The 23,001-nt window shown below is 40.4% G+C and overlaps 1 protein-coding gene across 1 annotated transcript in view; it reads right to left on the bottom strand.

The window, feature by feature from the left end:
* Positions 1-23,001, bottom strand: part of LOC127452521 (glutamate receptor ionotropic, kainate 2) — a 415,871-nt gene that overhangs the window by 242,210 nt on the left and 150,660 nt on the right. Inside the window, exons 5-6 of the mRNA XM_051718020.1 lie at positions 17,715-17,896; positions 1,131-1,184 (exon numbers count right to left, since the gene is read on the bottom strand). Of these exons, the coding sequence (XP_051573980.1) occupies positions 1,131-1,184; positions 17,715-17,896 (236 nt within the window). The remainder of the gene's footprint in view (positions 1-1,130; positions 1,185-17,714; positions 17,897-23,001) is intronic.

The raw sequence follows: 23,001 nt of genomic DNA, 5'->3' as shown, positions 1-23,001 counted from the left end.
TGAGAGGAAATTTCTCCAAAAAGTAAGATCTTTGTCCCCATGTGAACTTGCAAACTTTAGTCTGGCTTTTTTATGGCGGTTTTGGAGCATTGGCTTCTTCCTTGCTGAGCAGCCTTTCAGATTATGTCGATATAGGACTCTATTTAACTGTGGATATAGATACTTGTCTACCTGTTTCCTCCAGCATCTTCACAAGGTCCTTTGCTGTTGTTCTGGGATTGATTTGCACTTTTTGCACCAAACTACATTCATCTCTAGGAGACAGAATGCGTCTCCTTCCTGAGCGGTATGATGGCTGTATTGTCCCATGGTGTTTATACTTGCGTACTATTGTTTGTACAGATAAACATGGTACCTTCAGATGTTTGGAAATTGCTCCCAAGGATGAACCAGACTTGTGGAGGTTGATTTTCCCATGATGTCAAGCAAAGAGGCACTGAGTTTGAAGACAGGCCTTAAAATACATCCACAGGTACACCTCAAATTCAGTACACCTCCTATCAGAAGCTAATTGACTATTTGTCTAAAGGCTTGACATCATTTTCTAGAATTTTCCAAGCTGCTTAAAGGCACAGTTAACCTAGTGTATGTAAACTTCTGACCCACTGGAATTGTGATATAGTCAATTAAAAGTGAAACAATCTGTCTGTAAACAATTGTTGGAAAAATAATTATAATTATTATTATATTTATTTATCACACATTATACATTTGCACATATACAGTGAAATTCTTTTTTTCACATATCCCAGCTAAGCTGGGGTCAGAGTGCAGGGTCAGCCATGATACAGCACCCCTGGAGCAGATAGGGTCAAGGGCCTTGCTCAAGGGCCCAACAGTGGCATCTTGGTGGTGCTGGGGCTTGAACCCCCAACCTTCTGATCAGTAACCCAGAGCCTTAATCGCTGAGCCACCACTGCCCAAAATTACTTGTGTCATGCACAAAATAGATGTCCTAATCGACTAATATTACAATAAAATAATGCTAAATATGTGGAATGGTTAAAAAATGAGTTTTAATGACTTCAACCTAAGTGTATGCAAACTTCTGGCTTCAACTGTAAATGGGGTATGAATATCCTTTTAGTTTTGAAAACATTTTATAATATATATATTCATACATAACTTACCAGGGTGGTAAATATGTAGTGGTAATACTCAGTCATCATTCCCATTGCCAGAGCCTGAGAAAAAGATTGAGAGCCATATGAAAACATTTTCAGATGAGAGAAAAGTAACCGTGTAACTGAAAGTGTGCCATTTATCATTGAACGAAGGAAAGGCAGGTTTTGATAATGCCATATCTTGTTTATGATATTCTGCGGGTCATAATTTTATATGTTGAAGGATTGTGAGCTGAAATCATATGAAGCTTTCAATCTTTCTTACCTTTAAACCCCTGAAATACACCCTCAGCTGTCTCTCTATTGCCCATAAATACATCAAGAGCTCTTACACTACTTTGATATACAAAGTTACACTATATATACAGTATATATATATATATATATATATATATATATATATATATATATATATATATATATATATATATATACTCATGCAAAACACTACACCACACCACTACTACTTTTTATACCCAGAACAAATAGTTACTTTGTTAAAAAAAAAGAAAAAAAAAAAAGAAAAAGCTGATATATTTGTTTTAAAGCACTGCATAAATAGCACAACGTTGGTCTACTGTATACAGCAGCAGATGAGAGAAGGTGAAGTATTTGAAAGAAGAGCAGATGGGATTTGATTTACTCATTGCTTGTCTCTATAACAATAATGAGCTCTCGAGTTCCCACGCCAACCGAACAATGCATTCACAGGACATTTCTCGCAGACTGACAGACAACTCAATTCATAACAATAATTAATTTATGGGCCAAGCTGTTGTGTTGCTAAACGCTGGAACTACAATCATCTGAGCCCAAGTGTCAGTCTGTTGCATGTGCTCTATTTAGTGTGCACTGCAGGGCGATGTCAAACACGAGGCGGCTCCATGCCTACTACATAACAGAAGTGATCTTGTATTAGCATACAAGCTAATTGTGCCCTGTGCTCAGAGATGGATGGAAATAAACATGTTTAATATCGCTCGCTCAAATTTAATTGAAAAGTGAGCATCACTGTGGCCTACTCACTTGTATTCAGAAGGGTGTAACCTGGTCTCAAAGAATCATGTTACTTTACCTAAATTTTTGCAAAATGATTATGTGGCTTGTTCAGCATATTGTGTTGCATGGGTGAACACTAGAAGCACTACAACAATTACTTTTTTATATATTTTTTACATAAATCTCAAGAACAATAGCAGATTATCAGTTCTTCAAATCAGAGACGCGTGGTTAGAAAAATCAGGGTGTGCACGTTCAGTGAGCGTACACTCTGCTGATGACGAAATTTGTGTCACACATCCTGTATGCAAACACTCAACGTTCCTGTCTGACCAAAGTATACTTTGGGCTTTAGGTTTAAGGTTTAGGGTTGGGAGGTTGATTTTGTTGATTTAAAACTCGATAGAGCATTAACCTTTAAAACTTCATCTGTTTGAGAGAACATTTAACTCGCTTTTAGCGCCATCCAGTAGACATTTCACCTTGAAACTGACCCGATATGTGTACTGAACCATGTAATGTCATTTTGCTAAAAGTTCGCCCCAGTCACATAATTTTCATAAGATCGGGATGGTATTTTGAATCAGAAATGTACTTTAATATTGTAGAGTTACAATGTATGTTTAGAGCTACTTTTGTATCAAATATACCCTTTATGAGTCTAACTGAATTTTTTTTCAATGTGTACTGTCACGTATTCCCTGTGTTTTTGCTTAGACGTTTATTTTGAAATTTTGTTTAGTTCCCCGTTCCTGTTTCCTGTTAGTTTTGTAGTCCTTTGTGGTTTATTTGCATGATTGGTTTTCACCTGATTGTTTTCCCCAGGTGTTCCTCGTTTCCTTGTTTGCCCATGTGTATTTAAGCCCTTGTTTCCCCTGGTTTCTTTGTCAGTCTTCACATGGGTTGTCATGTTCTGTGCCTGATTTCCCGTGTTTTTGTTTCGTTTTATTCTGAGTACTTTGTTTATCTATTTGTTCTATTAAAAGCTGCATTTAGATCCTCATTCCTCGCCTGCCTCGTCACAGAAAGACTGACCAAAAATGGATCTAGCGGCCATCCGAATCCTTAAACAAGGGGACCGTCCAGTTGAGGATCACATCAGTGAGTTTTTAGAGCTAATGAATTTAGTGCACTATCCAGACCGCTCTCTGGTGGTTTTCTTCCGGACCGGTCTGAATAGTGCACTGAAACTAATGCCTCCGCTGTTCCTCAATGGACTCTCTACGAATATGTGAAAAAGGCTCTGGAACTTTGCGGTTCCCTTTACACAATGGATTATGGCGGGAACCACGGGCCAAAACCTGCATCTTCGGCTCCCTTGTCCAGGCCTTCCACGGCTCCTTGCTCCAAGCCAGCGCCCACGCTTGAGTCTGCTCCAGGCCATGTCACAGCCACGCCTGAGTCTGCTCCAGGCCATGTCACAGCCACACATGAGTCTGCTCCATGCCATGTCACAGCCATGCCCGAGTCTGCTCCACGCCATGTCACAGCCACGCCCGAGTCTGCTCCACGCCATGTCACAGCCATGCCCGAGTCTGCTCCACGCCATGTCACAGCCATGCCCGAGTCTGCTCCACGCCATGTCACAGCCATGCCCGAGTCTGCTCCACGCCATGTCACAGCCATGCCCGAGTCTGCTCCACACCATGTCACAGCCATGCCCGAGTCTGCTCCACGCTATGTCACAGCCACGCCCGAGTCTGCTCCATGCCATGTCACAACCAAGCCTTCCGTGACTCCTTGCTCCAAGCCTCCCGCAGCCCCTATCTCAAAGCCTTCCATGGCGCCTGTCTCCAAGTTCAATGATCTGCCGCTGATGTCAGTGCGTAGGGCCATGAAGACCCTACCTCACAAATTGTCAGTGCCCACGCCTGCCACGGCCAACGAGCCAGCACCCACGCCTGCCACGGCCAATGAGCCAGCGCTCACGCCTGCCACGGCCAACAAGCCAATGCCCACGCCTGCCACAGCCAATGAGCCAATGCCCACACCTTTTTGTTCTATTAATAGCTGCATTTAGATCCTCATTCCTTGCCTGCCTCGTCACATGTCCTGTCTTTCCAGGCATTTGGTAAAAACAAATAAAGAAATGTGAAACTGAACCCACATTATATTAAGTGACTTTAACTACTATGTACTTAAAGCTAAAGTATGTCATTTCTGCAACATTAGCACCACCGAACGGATTTGCAAAAATAAACATTTTCAAAACAGCTTTCCGAGAACACCCCTTGTCTGCTGTTGTTTGAACCATCATATAATCCCACCCCCAACTCATGGCATTGGTTGAGTAATGTTGTTGGGGCAGGTCTAAGCGGGTCATTCTAAGCAAACGCAAGTATTTTGTACTGTCACAGAGACAAAGCATTTACAGTTTTTGAAAAATGAACCTCTGAATGATTTGCTTGTGGTTGTCTGAATATTAAGCTGGGATAGAAGGAAGCATTTTAACAATGAAAAAGTTACATTTAGCTTTAAGCATTTGATACTATGTACTTAAAGGAATAGTTCACCCAAAAATGAAAATTCTCTCATCATTTACTCACCCTTATGCCATCCCAGATGTGTATGACTTTCTTTCTTCTGCAGAACACAAACAAAGATTTTTAGAAGAATATTTCAGATCTGTAGGTCCTCACAATGCAAGTGAATGGGTGCCAAAAATTTTAAGCTCCAAAATCCACATAAAGGGAGCATAAAAGTAATCCGTAAGACTCCAGTGGTTAAATTCATGTGTTACGATATGATAGGTGTGGGTGAGAAACAGATCAATATTTAAATATTTTTTTATAATAAATTCTCTTCCCTGCTCAGTAGGGGGCGATATGCATTAAGACTGTGAATCACCAAAAACAGAAGAAGAAGAATGGGAAAGTGAAACTGAAGTGGAGATTGACTGATCAGGGGGAGAATTTATAGTAAAAAAAAAAAAAAAAAAAAAAAGGACCTAAATATTGATCTGTTTCTCACCCACACCTATCATAACACTTCTGAAAATACAGATTTAACCACAGGAGTCATATGGATTACTTGTGTCTTGCCCTTATGTGGAATTTGAAGATTCAATATTTTGGCACTCATTCACTTCCATTGTGTGGACAAAAAGAGCTGAGAAATTCTTCAAAAAAAACCTTAATTTGTGTTCTGCATAATAAAGAAACATATATGGGATGGCATGAGGGTGAGGAAATGATGAGATAATTTAAATTTTTGGGTGAACTATCCCTTTAATATGTATAATATGTGTTGTTGGATTGTACTTACCTTAAAGTACCTGCATTTAATTACATCTCTAGTTACACTGTTAACCTCACCTAAACATAACCCTAACCTAACATTTACCCAAAACCCTAACCCTATCCCCTAACCATAATCCTACTCCTAAATCTACCCATACCTCAATCTCATTAGCAGCAAATATGAATCTTGTAAGAATTATGCAGAACAACATGTAGTTACACAATAAAAACATTGTATTGTATGTATTTTAATGTTAGTTCATAGTAGTTAAAGACACCTAAAATAAAGTGAGACCGGAATATATTCTTCTGGTTGTTCTTGAGAGTTTTAAAATCCAAGATTAGATCTTAAATAAATTACTTCAAATTTCAAACTGAATGGCAAGTATTCGCCACCCAATATCAAATAAGCATGGACAGTATTGGGTGTAATCTGATTACAAAATAATAAGTTACTGTAGTTTTGCATCCTAGCAAAACTGGCGTACAATATTTGTCGGACAAGTTTATGAATGCCTTGGGTTGTTGGTGACAAGTGAGCAGCATCCCTGAAAATGACAATAGCTTGAAATGTGTAATAACGGAACAGAGATGCCAAACTGTCATCACATTAACGTCACAATGATCACATTAAAACGTCTAACCGTATGAGAAAGTCAAATATCATACATGTAATGTTGAAAGACTCAAATTCCACAGTCGGTACTTGGAAAAGTGAAGATAAACTAAATATGGCATTTTTCAACGTGATGTCTCTACGAGGTAAAACTTTTGTTATCCATGATATTATATCTGAGCAACAATTAGACTGTTTGTTCTTAACTGAAACTTGGCTTGGCTCAGATGGTGCTGCATGCCTTATTGAGGCTTCTCCACCAGGTTATACATTTCTACAGAAGGTTCACCTTGACAAGAAGAGTGGTGGGATAGCCACTATTTTTAACCAATCTTTGTCCTGTAAGGAAGTTATTTTTTGTGATTTTAGTTCCTGTGAGTATCTAGTGATGGAATTGTCAGGAAATCAGTCAGTACTGTTGTTAACTCTATACCGCCCTCCTAAGCATCATTCCTGTTCCCTATCTGTCACTCACTCGATGTTGTGTCGATGAAGTGACACTAGGGGTCACTCTTGGGAGCCCGAGACACCTCTGGTCTTTGATAAAAGGCCAGTAAAAATTGGCGAGTGGTATTTGCATGCCACTCACCCGGACATACGGGTATAAAATGAGCTGGTATGCAACCACTCATTCAGATTTTCTCTTCGGAGCCGAACGGTCATGCTCACTGAGCTGAATACTACTGTTCATTCACCTCTTCTGGATCTGATGGCGCATTTCAGCGGCTTCTCCCCCCTCTGCACTGGTGCACTGCAGAGAATGCCCCTTGGCGCTTCGGCAGAAATAAAAGAGTATATTTCTCTAAAAGAGCGGCACACACGAAACATCTTTTTAAAGACGCGTCTTTCTAAAGATGCTTTTCTGATTGTGTGTTATTCCTGGTTGTGCTCGTTATCTCTCGCCTTCTGACGGTCACGTCACTGTCTTTCGTGTCTGGGCATTGCTCAAGTGGAGACAGCGTTCGTGGATGGTCATGTTCTCATTGCGAGGATATGTCCATGGCAACGTTGCGGTCGCGGGCTCACCTTCGTAAGAAAGCAAGCCACCCCAGAGGCTCCCCGCCTCGGTCCTTTTACCCATGGGTATGAGGCCAGCGCGGCTAGCACTGGGGGCAATTTGGGGACCCAAATGGGACCGCCTCCGCCGGGTATCCCCCCGCGGACCTCCCATTCCCCAGCACGCTCGTCTGCCCTGATCGGGCTTCCGGATGAGTCCGCCGGCTCGTCTCACGGCGACTTCGACCTCTTATTCGGAGCCCGCGAAAGTGATGAGCTCTCGAGCGCAGCAGCGGAGAGCGGGCTCATCCAGTCGGAAGCCTCAGCTTGGCTCCTCCCTTCGGGGACGATTGCCCAGTCACAGGCTGACGCGGAGATGACAACATGCTTTCCCGGGCAGCCACGAGAGTCGGCTAGAGTGGAACTCACTGCTCTTCCCTGAATCCTCACGGCTCAGTGATTTGTTCCTGGGCTCGTGGTGCCGCTCAATGCCACACCCCGCCCCGTTCCTTTCTTCCCGGAAGTGCATGAAGAGCTGACAAGGTCGCGGGAGGCACTTTTTACTGCCCGGTCCCGAACTTTTCAGCTTCCCCGCCCTCACTACCCTCGATGGTGGGGCAGCCAAGGGCTATTCGGCAATCCCCTGATGGATAAAGGCGCTTGCGGTGCACCTATGCCCGCAGAGCGCCGCCACCTGGCAAGGGTGCCCAAGCCCCCGTCCAAGGCCTGTAGGTTTGATGCAGGAACTACGCTCTGTGACCGACCTCGCTCTCCGAGAGACAGAGGTCAAGGCACGGTCTCTCGGGTGGACGATGGCCACACTAGTGGTCCGGGAGCGCCACCTTTGGCTCAACCTGGTCGAGATGGGCGAGGCCGACAAGACACGATTCCTTGCTGCCCCCATTTCCCAGGTGGGCCTATTCGGCGACACCGTCAAGGACTTTACCCAGCAGTTTTCGAGGTGGAGAAGTAGAAGGATGCTAGCCGGCATATCCTGCCCCGGCGCGGCTCAAGATCCCGCACCCTGTCTACTCATCGCCAAGGGTGACCCCTGCGGTGACTGCACCGCCCCTTCGGCCCAGCCCCGGCGTGGAGCCCACCGCAGGAAGCAGACGCCACCCGTCTCGCAGCCGCCCAGAACCCGTGAAAGGCTTCAAAGCGCCCTTGAGGTGGGCGACCCAGGGACAATGAAACCCGCTGCTCTGGAGCTGGTAAGCAGATCTCTCCATCTTTTTGTTACCTTTTGCGTTTAATTGCACTGCATGCCCAAGTGGCTGCAGTACTCAAGAGCTCAGCAAGAGCGGTTTCCTTGTTCCCTGGGTCACGTATCCGGTGTGCACAGCCGTCATCACGACCACCGTCCACCACTCTATTTGGCAGGTTTGGCGCTCCAGCGGCAGTCTCCCGCCCCTGAGTGCCCAGGTGTGGCACAAATCTGCCCCCGATGTGACAGTCTCCACGGGTCACGAGGACAGGCCTCTTCCTCCCCTGACCCAGGCTGTTCTGGGGGTGGTCACAAGGAGCCAGGTAAGTGCTTCGATGTCCTTAGACTCAGCACGGCCACGACGTGGTATGGCACCTCGAGCTCCGCCCCGCCGCAAGGCCCCACCTGCGGGTACGTCCGATGACGTTGTCCCTTTGGTCCCCTTTGCGCGGAACTTGGACGCATGGCTTGCACTTTCCAATCCATCGCGAGGGGTGGTCCGGACCGTCCGACTCGGCTACACGATTCACTTCGCCGGGCATCCGCCCAGGTTCAGCGGTGTCCACTTCACCTTGGTAAAGGACGAAAACGCTGCTATCTTGCGCATAGATCGCTACCCTCCTACGGAAGGGCGCGATAGAACCTGTACCTCCAGCCGAGATGAAGAAGGGGTTTTTCAGCCCCTACTTCATCGTACCGAAAAAAGGCGGTGGGTTGCGGCCAATCTTGGACCTGTGAGTTCTGAACTAGGCTTTACACAGACTCCCGTTCAAGATGCTGACGCAAAATGCAGTCTTTGACACTGTAGATCACAGTACTTTGCTTAACAGATTGAGAACCCCATAGGCCTCTCAGGCACTGTCTTAAACTGGATCGGATCATACATTACTGGAAGGAACCTCATTTTTTTAATTTGGTGACTGTACCTCTACAAAACATGACATACTATATGGTGTTCCACAAGGGTCAGTTCTTGGACCACTTTTATTTTCATTGTATATGCTGCCGTTGGGTAACATAATTCATGACCATAAGGTAAACTACAATTTCTATGCTGATGAAACACAATTATATATCTCTGTAGAGCCAAATGACGCAGAAGCATTAAAGAGATTGTCTGAATGTTTGTCCTACATCCTATTATGGATGAACACAAACTTTTTGCATTTAAATGAACATAAAACAGAGATACTTATTGTTGGCTCAAAACATGAGAGGGAAAGCATTGAAACTGCACTAGGTACTCTGGCTTTGCAGTCAAAGACAGAGGTGAAGATGTGATCTGAATTTTAAGTCTCATGTAAATTATGTTACTAAGACCTGTTTTTATCATCAAAAATTCGACCCTTTGTTTCACTTGATGATGCAAAAAGAATTATTCATGCTTTAATTGTTTCATGCATCGATAACTGTAATGCACTTTATACTGGCTTACCTAAGATTTGTATAGATAGACTTCAACTGGTGCAGAATACTGCATCCAGAGTGCTTACAAGATCCAGGAGGAGAGACCACATTACACCAGTTTTAGCTGATTTGCACTGGTTACCCGTTAAATACAGGATTGATTTTAATGTTATTTTAATGGTTTTTAAAACACTTAATGCTTTAGCACCATCATACATTTCTGAGTGTTTATCAAATTATGTTCCAGCTCGCAGTTTGAGGTCTTCCAATGCAGAATTTCTTAAATACTGTAATGTAAGTCTTAAAAGATCTGGTGAAGCTGCTTTTAGCCATTATGTGCCAAAAATATGGAATATTTTACCCATTGAAATTAGACAAGCACCAAGCATTTACATTTTTAAAAAGAATTTGAAGACATATAATTTTAAACTAGCTTTTGATTAATCTAATTTATGTTTTTTTTTTTTTATTATTGATTATCATTATATTCAATTTGTATGTTTTTAATTTTGATTTCCCTACATTTGTTTTAATTCATTTTAATTATTTATTTTTTTATCTTTATACTGTTTCATTTTTATTGCGATGATTTGTTTTACTTTCTCTGAAATGTTGAATTCTATGTTTTTATACTTCCAACTGTGAAGCACTTTGAGCTGCATTTTATGTATGTAAAGTGCTATACAAATACAATTTATTATTAGTATTATTATTATGTAGTATAATTACTAAAAAGCAGTTTAACACATTACATTTTAAATTATTGTAATCAGATGACAGTTTATTGGAATTATTCAGTCTTTGTAGCTGATTACTTTTTTGAGTAACACTGATCATAACTTGCTAACTTATTTCCTTAAGGTGACAATCATGTGTACACTTTGCTAATCACCTTTTCGAAGGGCCCTTAATGAAGGGATTCGGCAGCTTACTTTGGTTTGGAACTGACTTTTTCGAGTAGCACCCACTTTCCGTAAAAATGCCATTTGGAATTGGTCCTGTGATATCCTCAGCTCCTGTTACATGCAGGAAGCGCTGCGCACACATGTGAGTGCTATACACATTTAGACCCACTACAAAGCTTATAAATCACAGATTATTACCGCCATCACACAGAAGAGGGTGATCAGAAGAGGTAGAGGTCAGGTCCATAATTACATATGTTGTTGTGTGGTCTCGCGGTGTTAATAACTGTTGCTGTTGTGTTCAGCTGGAGTGGAAAATCTCAAGGAGAGATCTGCAGACTGCTGCTGGAAACTCATAACAGCTCTCATGAGCCACAAGCACTCACACCATTACTGAGTAAATCCGTCTGTAATCTAACCAATGGGACAGCATGAGCTAAAACATAGTTATAGGATTTAAATGGCACTCATCTTAAACCTGTTCTTATTCTTTAAAATGAATTCTGGTATACTTACTGAAAACGTATCACATGCAAATGCTACTGAGAGATGAGACACAATTATTTTCAATGGTAATTGGCATCATGTCACAGATGCTGCTGATAAAGCTTACAGTGTATTGCATTTAAAATGGAGCATAACTTACAGTGCATCCGGAAAGTATTCACAGCGCTTCACTTTTTCCACATTTTGTTATGTTACAGCCTTATTCCAAAATGGATTAAATTCATTATTTTCCTCAAAATTCTACAAACAATACCCCATAATGACAATGTGAAAGAAGTTTGTTTGAAATCTTTGCAAATGTATAAAAAAAAAAAAAAAGAAAAGAAAACAAAATCACATGTACATAAGTATTCACAGCCTTTGCTCAATACTTTGTTGAAGCACCTTTGGCACCAATTACAGCCTCAAGTCTTTTTGTGTATGATGCTACAAGCTTGGCACACCTATTTTTGGGCAGTTTCTCCCATTCTTCTTTGCAGGACCTCTCAAGCTCCATCAGGGTGGATGGAGAGCGTCGGTGCACAGCCATTTTCAGATCTCTCCAGAGATGTTCAATCAGGTTCAAGTCTGGGCTCTAGCTGGGCCACTCAAGGACATTCACAGGGTTGTCCCGTAGCCACTCCTTTGTTATCTTGGCTGTGTGCTTAGGGTCATTGTCTTGTTGCAAGATGAACCTCCGCCCCAGTCTGAGGTCCAGAGCACCCTGGAGCAGGTTTTCATCAAGGATGTCTCTGTACATTGCTGCATTCATCTTTCCCTCAATCCTGGCTAGTCTCCCAGTTCCTGCCACTGAAAAACATCCCCACAGCATGATGCTGCCACCACCATGCTTCACTGTATTGGATGGTATTGGCCAGGTGATGAGCGGTGCCTGGTTTCCTCCAGACATGACGCTTGCCCTTCAGGCCAAAGAGTTCAATCTTTGTTTCTCGTGGTCTGAGAGTCCTTCAGGTGCCTTTTGGCAAACTCCAGACGGGCTGTCATGTGCCTTTTACTGAGGAGTGGCTTCCGTCTGGCCACTCTACCATACAGGCCTGATTGGTGGAGTGCTGCAAAGATGGTTGTTCTTCTGGAAGGTTCTCCTCTCTCCACAGAGAAATGCTGGAGCTCTGTCAGAGTGACCATCGGGTTCTTGGTCACCTCCCTGACTAAGGCCCTTCTCCCCCGATCGCACAGCTCAACTCTAGGAAGAGTCCTGGTGGTTCCAAACTTCTTCCATTTACGGATGATGGAGGCCACTGTGCTCATTGGGACCTTCAATGCTGCAGAAATTTTTCTGTACCCTTCCCCAGATCTGTGCCTCGATACAATCCTGTCTCGGAGATCTACAGACAATTTCTTGGTCTTCATGGCTTGGTTTGTGCTCTGACATGCACTGTTAACTGTGGGACCTTATATAGACAGGTGTGTGCCTTTCCAAATCATGTCCAGTCAACTGAATTTACCACAGGTGGACTACAATCAAGTTGTAGAAACATCTCAAGGATGATCAGTGGATACATGATGCACCTGAGCTCAATTTTGAGTGTCATGGCTGTGAATACTTATGAACGTGATTTTTTTAATTTTTTATTTTTAATAAATTTGCAAAGATTTCAAACAAACTTCTTTCATGTTGTCATTATGGGGTATTGTTTGTAGAATTTTGAGGAAAATAATGAATTTAATCCATTTTGGAATAAGGCTGTAACATAACAAAACGTGGAAAAAGTGAAGCGCTGTGAATACTTTCCGGATGCACTGTAAAAGAATTACACAACATGCATCCAGTTGTTATAAACTGTTTCATTTATTTCAACATCTTCATTTAAAAAAAGGTGTAGTTTGACATATTCAAATATATGAAATATGATATCATTTTAATTCAATTCAATACTTTATTGCCATACTAACGTAGTTGTCTGGAATTCTCCCTAATTATGTATAGGGTATACATAATTACAACAGACATTTTATCAGCAACATTGATAACAACAATAGCAGCAAGAGCATCAGCATAAGTGCAACATAAGGACCAGCATCATCATAAAATATCAAGATACTAAGATCTAGATCCAGTTCTCATTTCCATCATCACCCCCACAGTGAAATTAATTATTGAATTCAGCCTTGTATGAAACATATGGCCAGGAAATAATGGCTCTGTATGCTAAGCAGATTTGACAAAATCAAAAGTGTGGGAAGACTTCGCAAAGCAGAAAGTTTTAAGTGTGGATCTCACACAAACTCTCTCTGAGCCGAGCTGCCCATTATAGAAGCATATATCCACTGCCAGTAATAATGACCATTTACAGCTTCATTATCACTGCAACGCTCAGAAACTGATTAAGCAGGTCTGTGAGTCAATCTGCCGCTGAATAATATCCACTTTAATATTTGATTATTCCTGTAATTGGGGGAAATTCTTTCAGTTAAGACACACAATAAAATGTCAGTTCTCTCTTTGAGGCTCTCCGACATGAGGCCATTCAAAGAACTTTATCAAGAGTGCATATCCTTAACAGACTGTTAAGGTCCATGGCATCTCATCTCCACCTATCATCCTTAACACCGGCTCCCCTCAGAGATGTGTCCTGAGCCCCCTGCTGTACATGCTCTTAACATATGACTGCTCGGTTAAATATCCGGGCAGTCATATTGTGAAGTTTTCTGATGACATGGCTGTGGTGGGATTGATATCCCACAACGACAAGTTCCTTTACAGACAGGAGGTGGAAGAACTTGTGGACTGATGCAGAGTAAACAACCTCTGCATTAATGTGGGGAAGACGAAGGAGATGGTCGTGGACTGGGCCATTAACACAGCCAGTATTATAAAAAAGGCCCACCAACGGCTGTATATTCTTAGGAGATTGAAGCGGGCTGGTCTCAGCACTCCGGTTCTGTTAGCATTTTACCGTTGTGTGGTGGAGAGTACGCTCACCTTTTCCATCACTGCCTGGTACGGGAACTATTCTGCTGCTGACAAGAAGGCGCTGTAGAGGGTGGTCAAATCTGCCCAAAAAATAACTCACAGCAGCCTCCCCTCCATTGAGGACATTTACATCAGCAGGTGAAGAAGCAGAGCATCCTGTATTATGAAGGATTCCACCCACCCGGCAAACAAACTGTTCATCCCCCTCCCCTCAGGCAGGAGGCTAAGAAGCATTAAAGCCAGAACAATGAGGTTCAAATGCAGCTTCTTTCAAGAGGCTGTAAGACTCATTAGTGCCTGATCTCTCCTTATATTTATATTTATATTTATACCTCTTATCTCATTGTGCTGTGCTGCTTTGTCATAATGTTGCTCTCTGCTCTGATTTAAATATGCTAAAATGATGCACTGCTTTTTTATAAATAGGTTTTAATTTTTTGCCTATTAAATTATTTTATTTTATTGTATGTATATTTTATATAGTACGTTGCTGGTCCTGAGTACATATTTTGTTCTCATGTGTCAACATGTACAGAATGACAATAAATGCCTTGAACCTTGAATCTTGATATCCTTTAACATATTAACACATTTTGATTTGTTTAATAAAAAAAATAAAATAAAGTATTTATTTACCTCTTAATTTCTTCCAAGGAATTAGGATTAGATTACATTACGAGAGCAGCTGTTAGGTACATAAGTATTTAATCTGGTTAAAACCAGTGTTCTTGTAGGGCACTTCACATCATGATCGTTATCCTATTGACTAACTACATGCAAACATACTGACTAACAGAGCATGTAAGCTTGACTGCCTGATCAGTAATCAGTGGAAGCTGTACACTTCACTGAGTGTGCAGAAATCAATCTAGCACAAAAAAAAAATCAAAAGAGACAACAAGTTCGCCCAGGTCAAAAACAATGCATGCTCTTTTCTCCTTCATGCCATCACCATATACAAGCAGAGCTAGTGGTTATGCAAAAAAACTCTGGAAAAATATCAGGGCATGGTTGTTTGTCCATCTCTTAACAAATGCAGATCTTCTTGCTGGCTGATTCAATTGCACTTTAGAATTTCTTTGGAATAGCAGAAATGAGTTGTATTTATTGGAAAGAGCATGCATGTCTCAAACCATGAGTGAACATAGAGTTCCCTTCTTGCAGGAGCATTGAATATTATATGCATCTTGCAATTCTTATCATGCGCTTCCTTATACGATGCATATATGGTGGGCTGAAAACTGATGTGGCCATCTTTTAACTGTGGGCTTACTAGTACTTTCAAACAGATTTCAAACAGAACACTCCCACTTGGTCGAACTAGGGACTTGAACTTCACTAGAACTGCCTACAGGTTTAAAACATCATGAAGGTAAGTAAATAATGACATAATGTCAATTTTAGGGTGAAATATCCCTTTAAGAATGGAACCGGAGTGAACTGAATTGATATATATTATTTTTTTTTTTCGGAATTATTTTTAGGTTATTGCTCTTGCAGCTCTACATGAAGGGAGTTTAATCCTCCAGGTACAGAAGAGTCTTTAGAGCGTTGTCATTCAATTTGCATTCTTTGGAAATGCTACTGCTCTGCATTGAATCAGTTGTTCACTCACTTTACTGAAGTTTAATTAAGCACTCTTCCTCTTTAAATTGACAGTGTTTTACATTCAAACTCCCATGTAGCCCACATCTGTGCTCTTCCTGGTTCTCAATTAAACGATGAAGGCAATTGAGATTCATCAGTGGTAAAAGGTAACGGTGTATTGAGAGTTGTAAGAGAAATTCATTGCAATAATCTGACAATCTTGACCGAAACAATTTTAAAACTATAACGGAATCTCAAAAATTCAGAGAATCAAGTTTGTTGTTTTAGGAAGATTTACGAATTAAAATTTCATAACAAAATTCCAGAGTAAACTATATATGAAATAACCTAAATATTTTATACTTTATTAAGTACATTTTGTTAAACATTACACAATTTATTTTGATCTGAAATGTGTAAAACTTAAAAATAGGCTAAAATATATTTTAAGTGTATTAGAAGGAATTCTAATCATTTTTAATTAAACAGCAAATTCAATATAAGTCAATATTAATATCAACTCGATATTATCATTAATACTACAGTATGTGGCAGGATTAAGTCTGTTCAGATTAACATTTGTTTATGTACAGTACGCATGTATGTAGGTGTGCTTATTGGTTTAAATATGTGCCAGCCCCAGGAGAAGGGCTTCCCTGGCTGAATCTTGGTTCCTCCCAAGGTTTCTTTCTGATCTTCTTAACCCTTGTGTGTCAATAAATAAAAGTTACTCAGAGGTCCTTAGAGGACAAAAATGTCTGCATCAAAAAACTGCCATAAAAATATTATATAGTAATATTATTTTCCACTTTCAATTAGTTAATTTTTTAACCAACATCAGTCCTGATCATAACTACCAAATATTCATTCATTTTCAGGACTTTAACCCTTTAAATGCCAGTTTGTTTACATAATGCCACTGTTGTTTTTCACACACACACACACACACACACACACACACACATTTCTCAATACACACATACACAAAACACACTCTGACATCCATACCAACACACCCACACAATTTTAGCTGCATCATTTATTCAACTGGCCTGCAGTGCTCTATAATGCAGCAAACAGAAAATAGGAAAAAAGCATGTATTTGCTCCATAGGCTAAACATGAGAAAAATGGCGCCATCTGTTCGAAAATATTAAAAATAAAAATTTTGTAGCCAGGGCTCCAGAATGAAAGCATGATATCATAGAATTCATGAGTTTATGCTTTAATGGCACTGGTATCAAATATTGCAGTTTTAATGGGTTTCAATGGGGACATTTTTGTCCTGAAGGTCCTGAGTGTACCTATTTTGTGAATACAGTGTATTATAGATGAATTATAGGAAATGAGATTAAAATATCAAAATTCCCCCAAAAATACACACCTCTGGCAAAATTTATGCCGTTGGCATTAACACAGCCAAAATGATCGAAAAAAATAAAATAAAAATGTCCCAAAGGTCATACAAGGATTAAACATTTAAGGAGGTTTTACTTGTCACTGTTGCCTGATTTTGTAAGGTACTATTCTTTGCAAAGCTGCTTTGGAACAGTATGTATTTTGAAAAGCTCTCTACAAATAAATTGAATTGAGTCTCTAAAGTGAATCACACAATCTAATGGTACTTAAGACAGAGAACACATTCTAGGAGAATATGTTTTATCATTATATTGTTGTTAAGGTTGTCTCTAACCATATAATTGTGCAAAGTGAGGATAGCAAAATAAATAGGCATATCATCTCTAAAAAGGAGGATAAAATACTTCCCGCATATTTAAGTTGTTGACATCAAAGGCCAACATCAGTTCACTGTAATATTAATACATTCCAATGTTTGATTTATTTGTTGGTACTGTGTTGAGTCCTCACTTGATGTTCAATGTTAAATCTGAACTACTAGTTCAGAATCAAAACTAGTTAAAAAGTAATGCATTGGATGTTACGGTTAAGATTAAGTTGAAGGTTAGCTGAAGTAATACATGATAAATGGCACATTCCTGCTATGATATTGCATGCTTGCATCACTTAACTCTACATATAAACAATGTTGCATCTTTCTATCTGTACATTTCTGTGCAATGTATACCTGTAATTTTGTACACATACTGTCTGTGAAATGCTGTTACATTAGTTAGAAAGCATATAATAAGAATGCATATTTTGAATATAGTAGCATATAATGAAGTGGGATCTTTTTATGAAATTTGAGGCGATTACCTGTTTAAGGATTCCAGCAGCCATCTCATGACCACAGTCAAAGATCACATGAAACTCTTTCCCTCTCTTCATCTCTTTAAGAAGCGGCTTGGCATCTTTTGTGTCTGCTGGTAGCTGACGGATTTTTAAGCGAATGTTGTAACGAGATGGAGCTTTGATGAGCTCCTGTAATCGAATCAAACCTGAGAGAGAGAAAGAGAGAGAATATCAATAAGGCTATTACAGTATTAAAGAAACAGTTTGTCCAAAAATGACAATTCTGCCATCATGCTCAACATCATAAAATTTCAAACCGATATGACTTTTATATGAAACATAAATGGAGATATTTGGAAGAATGTCCAAGCAGCTCTTTATTATGCAATAAAAGCATAAAAAACATAGCTAGTCCAAGTGCTACATTTCAAGTCTTCTGAAGTCATACAATAGTTTTTTTGTGAGCTATACACCAACATCATTATTTACTTATGCAAGAACCAATGGAGTTTGGTGTCATTACCAAACAAATGAGATAGTTTTGTTCCATACTACCATTGTTGTTTGGAAAGATCAGCTTGGACATTCAGCAAAATGTATCTTTTGTGTTACACAGAACATTTGACTGGTTTGGAATGACATGACGTTGAGCAAGTGATGACAAAACATTCATATTATGCTGATTTTGTTTTTTTCAAGTACAACAAAATATCTGTATCATCTGCAGTAATCTGCTACGCAAGTTACATTTCTGATATGTATCCAGTATGATTTGAATTAATTTAATTCTCATCTTTTTTTAATAAAAAGGACATAAGGAAGGTGTCTAAAATAATAATATTTTCAGTAAAATCCCATCCCTCTCTGAAATTGTTAAGCTGTATAGTACCTCACTAACTATCACTCTTTCTACTCATTAACTACTTCCCAGTGAAAGGTTGGACACTCCAGTTCCTTCAGGGCAATGAAATGCCAATTCCTGATAACAGCACATCACAATCCCACTTTAACCATTCTGTTGTGTTTAAAAATAATAACATCTGTAATGTTTGGGTCAAAAATGACCCATTTAGAGTTCAACAGATTTTAGTAGATTTACAGCACACTTATCTATTAATTATGAATATGAAAATTGGCATATGCTTACCTACATGTTTTCACACTGAATAAAGGCTTCCATAGTTGCATTTTAACTGAAAAGAGTACCACCTATTTGTGAGTTGTGGTACTACACATGTACAATAGCTATATCCCTTTACTGTATAGCTTTACTGTAAGGATTTACTATATTTAAAATAAGTTAATACTCATAATACTTCAAATTTAACTGATCTGAAAGAAAAACAATCATGGTTTATATTCTGCAACATTACAACCATAGGAATATTGCAAAAAGATAATTTATATTATTGTACAGTAAATACATTGTCAGCATTGTCAAATCAACATTGTGCAGTTGAACAACTACAAATAACAGTGTATCATATTTCATTCATGATTTTATAAATCATGTTCCTCAATATTTGGCCCGCGCTATAGTCCTGTTCACACCAAGTCCGACAAACTTCCCCCGAAAGGTCTATACATTGAGTCCGTAAAAAATAATAATGAAAAACAATTTCATCCCTGTACAGTAAGCGGCGCTGTTTCTGTTCTACAAACATTTATACCAGTCTCTTGCCCTGCCCAGCTGTCAGTACTAGAGATTAAGCATTTATTTACCTAATTTGGCATTACTGATTCATTCTTTCCATGGCGTTGATGCATTCTGTGGAGTATATCATCTTTGTTTTTATGCGAGTGAGATGAGTAAAGAGTGCTGTTGCATAAATATACGTACTGTTTATATTTGTGCATGTATTTGGCTAAGCATTTATTCCAGACGGACTCCCCAAGCCAACTACTCTTTTTATAATGTCTGGATAAATGCCTGGATAATATAAGGTACAGCGATACAAATACATTAAAAATAATATATTAGAATAAAAAACTGACTCACTGTCTTCTTTACTGAAATTATTTCAATACTTTGTGATATTATCCTTAAGAACAATAACAATATTAATGCTAATAGGTCTAATAATTGAATCTGCAATTAGGGAGAGTGCAGGGAGTAAATCCCATTTGGAGATGAACAGGAACAGTTGACTTGAATGGAGATCCAGATTGTTCATTAAAGGTTTTATTTTTGTTTATTTTTATTTATTTATTTATTTATTTATTTGTTTTTTGTTTTGTTTCAGCAGGCAAAGTTGTGTAGTTTTGTGTATCTGTATACAAACAAAATGTTCATAATTTTTTGAATAAATAAAACAGGCTACTAATACTGAGAAAAAGAACTAATAAAAAATTACAATATTTATGCCGTGACTCTTTTAATAATAAAAACAACAATAGTAATAATAATAACTATAATAATAAAAATAATAATAGCAGCAGCACAAACACTTTTTCATAACATGGCGGTGGCCCTTGATATTGTATTGTTGACAGAATTTACATATAATTTTTAGGTGAAATCTTTGCTGATTTTGATAAAGTAACAATAATGTTTAATAAATCTTTTAAGAGAGAGACAGACAGAGAGAGAGAGAGAGAGAGAGGAGAGAGAGATCTTGTGACACTCTTGACTCAAGAGAAGCTTCACAGCTGCATTAAAATCCAGCATTAGTCAGATTTGACCCGAAAATAATAGATTTAGACACAAATTTTGACGTTCCATAAATATAAACAAATATTATAAAAACATAAAAACGTTTTTTTTTACATATTAATTTAGTTAATATTGAGGATAACACAAAGGCATTTTGATAAATCTTAAGATTAAGATTAGTTTTTCACTGTTTTTAACTCTTAAACGGGTAAAAAAAAATAAAAATAAAAAAATAAAAATGACAAACATAACAAGAGGGTTAAAAGGTTAGCAACTAAAAATAAAAAATGTTAAAAAAAAAAATATTTTTTTATTATTATAGCGGAGTTGCCCCTAAAATTTCATCGCCCTCATTTTCTTCAAACAATAAAGGACTTATATCTTCAAAGCTACTCAACAGTACCAAAAAAAGGAAGAAATAGTTCTGTTCTAGAACTGATATCCATCATTAAAAACAGACGCTACAGACTAAACTGCTGTTTGGAAGCACTTTAAATACTATTTTACAGCCTGATCTCATGAAAATTACGTGACCATGGCAATATTTTTGCAAAATGAAAATTGGTGCTGCATTACACATTTCAATACAGTTTCCCAGTGAAATGTCCAGCGGGGAGCGCCGAAAGTGAGTGAAATGGTGTCATAATCAGGTAAAGTCTTTAAGGTGAATGTTAGATTGAGGTTTTAATAAATAAAATGTACCTTCCTAACCTAAAATTTTAACCTAAACATAAACAATAGTGTCCTAAAAGCAAATATGAGGTAAACAAAACAGACATTCTTACCCTAAACCAACACCTAAACCTAACCGAGAGAGTCCTCATAGAAAATGAAACAGGAAAAGCACATTTTCTGAAGCAACTATGTCATTTTGTGTCACTTCTATGACACTCTTGTCTCACGTGTCAGCTTGTGTGTTTGGCTGAGCTTGAAGTCCAACACTCTATGAGGTGAGCTACCGCATAAGCTAATAATGTTGGAATTAGTTTATAAATGTAGGTGGGTCTGAAAGCTTTCAAATGTATTGTTTTTCAAATGATGCTTTAAAGTAAAAGTGTTTTGATATCATGACATAGCAGTGTGTGAGTAATAGAGTGAAAACGTCTTGGTTACTGATGTAACCTCTGTTCCCTGATGGAGTGAATGAGACATTGTGTTGATGTAGTGACACTAAGGGTTCGATCTTGAGAGCCCCAATCACCTTTGCTTAAAATAGAAAAGGTCAATGAGAATTGGCGAGTGGAATTTGCATGCCACTCTCCGCCCCTAGACATACGGGTATAAAAGCAGATGGCGTGCACCACTCATTCAGATTTATGCTGAGGAGCCGATAGAGAGTCCCAGCCATGTCAGCGGCCGGTTCAGCGCCACGGCAGGAGGGACACAACGTCTCGTTCCCTCTATCAGGGAACAGAGGTTACATCAGTAACCAAGCCGTTCCCTGTCTGTCACTCACTCGAAGTTGTGTCGATGTAGTGACACTAGGGGTTCCTATAGGAAACGCCGCAGGCGCTGAACTGTGTCATGAGGTACAGAAGAGTGGACACGGGCAAGTTACTGGAAGTGCCTTTCCTGATCTGCTGTTAAGCAATTTCCTGATGAAAATGTCTACCTGCGCCTCCCTCAATCTCTCCCAAATCAGCTGGACTACGTGGGGGTGGAGTACCCATTCCCCACGGAGCGTTACCTGCCATGAGAGTGCGCCCGCTGCACAGTTGAGGACGCCCAGAAGGTGAGTGGCTCGCAACGACTTCAACGTCTGCTGACTCCAGAGGAGGAGGCGGCGGGCGAGTTGCGACATGCGGCGTGAGCGTACACCACCTTGGTGGTTTATGTATGCTACGGTCGCTGTGTTGTCGGTCCGGACCAACACATGCTTGCCCTGAATCAACGGCTGAAGCCTCCGCAGGGCTAGCAATGCCGCCAGCAACTCTAAGCAGTTGATGCTCTGCCAAAGGAGTCGGGGCCCTGTCCAGAGCACCGAGACTGCCTGTCCGTTGCCCACGGCACCCCAGCCCGAGTTCAAGGCATCTGTCATGACCACAACGCACCTTGAGACCTGCTCTAGGGGAACACCTGCCCGTAGAAATGCCAGGTCCGACCAAGGGCTGAAAGTCTGACGGCACTGTGGCGTGATGGTCACACGCCAGGTGCCGTGGTGCCATGCCCACCTCGGGACTCGAGTCTGTAGCCAGTGCTGAAGCGGTCTCATATGCAGAAAACAATCATCCAGCCACAAATGCTCAGGACAGGGTGGAGAGTTCCACTTCAGCCCGATATTTGCAGCTGCCCAGGGAAGCACGGCTGCCATCTCAGCATCCGCCTAATCCTGTGCTAAACTGTCTGTGGGCGGGAGCTCAGAAGATTAGTCTGCTTCCGATAGCAGAAGCCCACCCTCTGATGCTACGACCGAAAGCTCATCCTTGTCACAAGCCGTGAACGACACATTAAATCTGCCCTGAGGCAGACTGCCTGTTTCACTCGACAGCTCTTCCGGATAGAACGAGCGTGCTGGGGGATGGTAGGTCCACGGGGGTTGAGCCGGCGAAAACGCTCCTATATCCACATCCAGATCGCCCGCGGTGCTTGCCGACCCGGCAGTCTGAGCATCAGGAGCGGGTTGGGGAGCAGCCGTGGTGGCTCCTTGCTTCATGAAGA

This window comes from Myxocyprinus asiaticus, chromosome 15 (genome assembly GCF_019703515.2).
Source record: "Myxocyprinus asiaticus isolate MX2 ecotype Aquarium Trade chromosome 15, UBuf_Myxa_2, whole genome shotgun sequence".
NCBI classification, from domain to species: Eukaryota; Metazoa; Chordata; class Actinopteri; order Cypriniformes; family Catostomidae; genus Myxocyprinus; species Myxocyprinus asiaticus.
The sequence above is the reverse complement of the archived record's forward strand: the minus strand, read 5'-3'. Positions and strand labels throughout refer to the sequence as shown.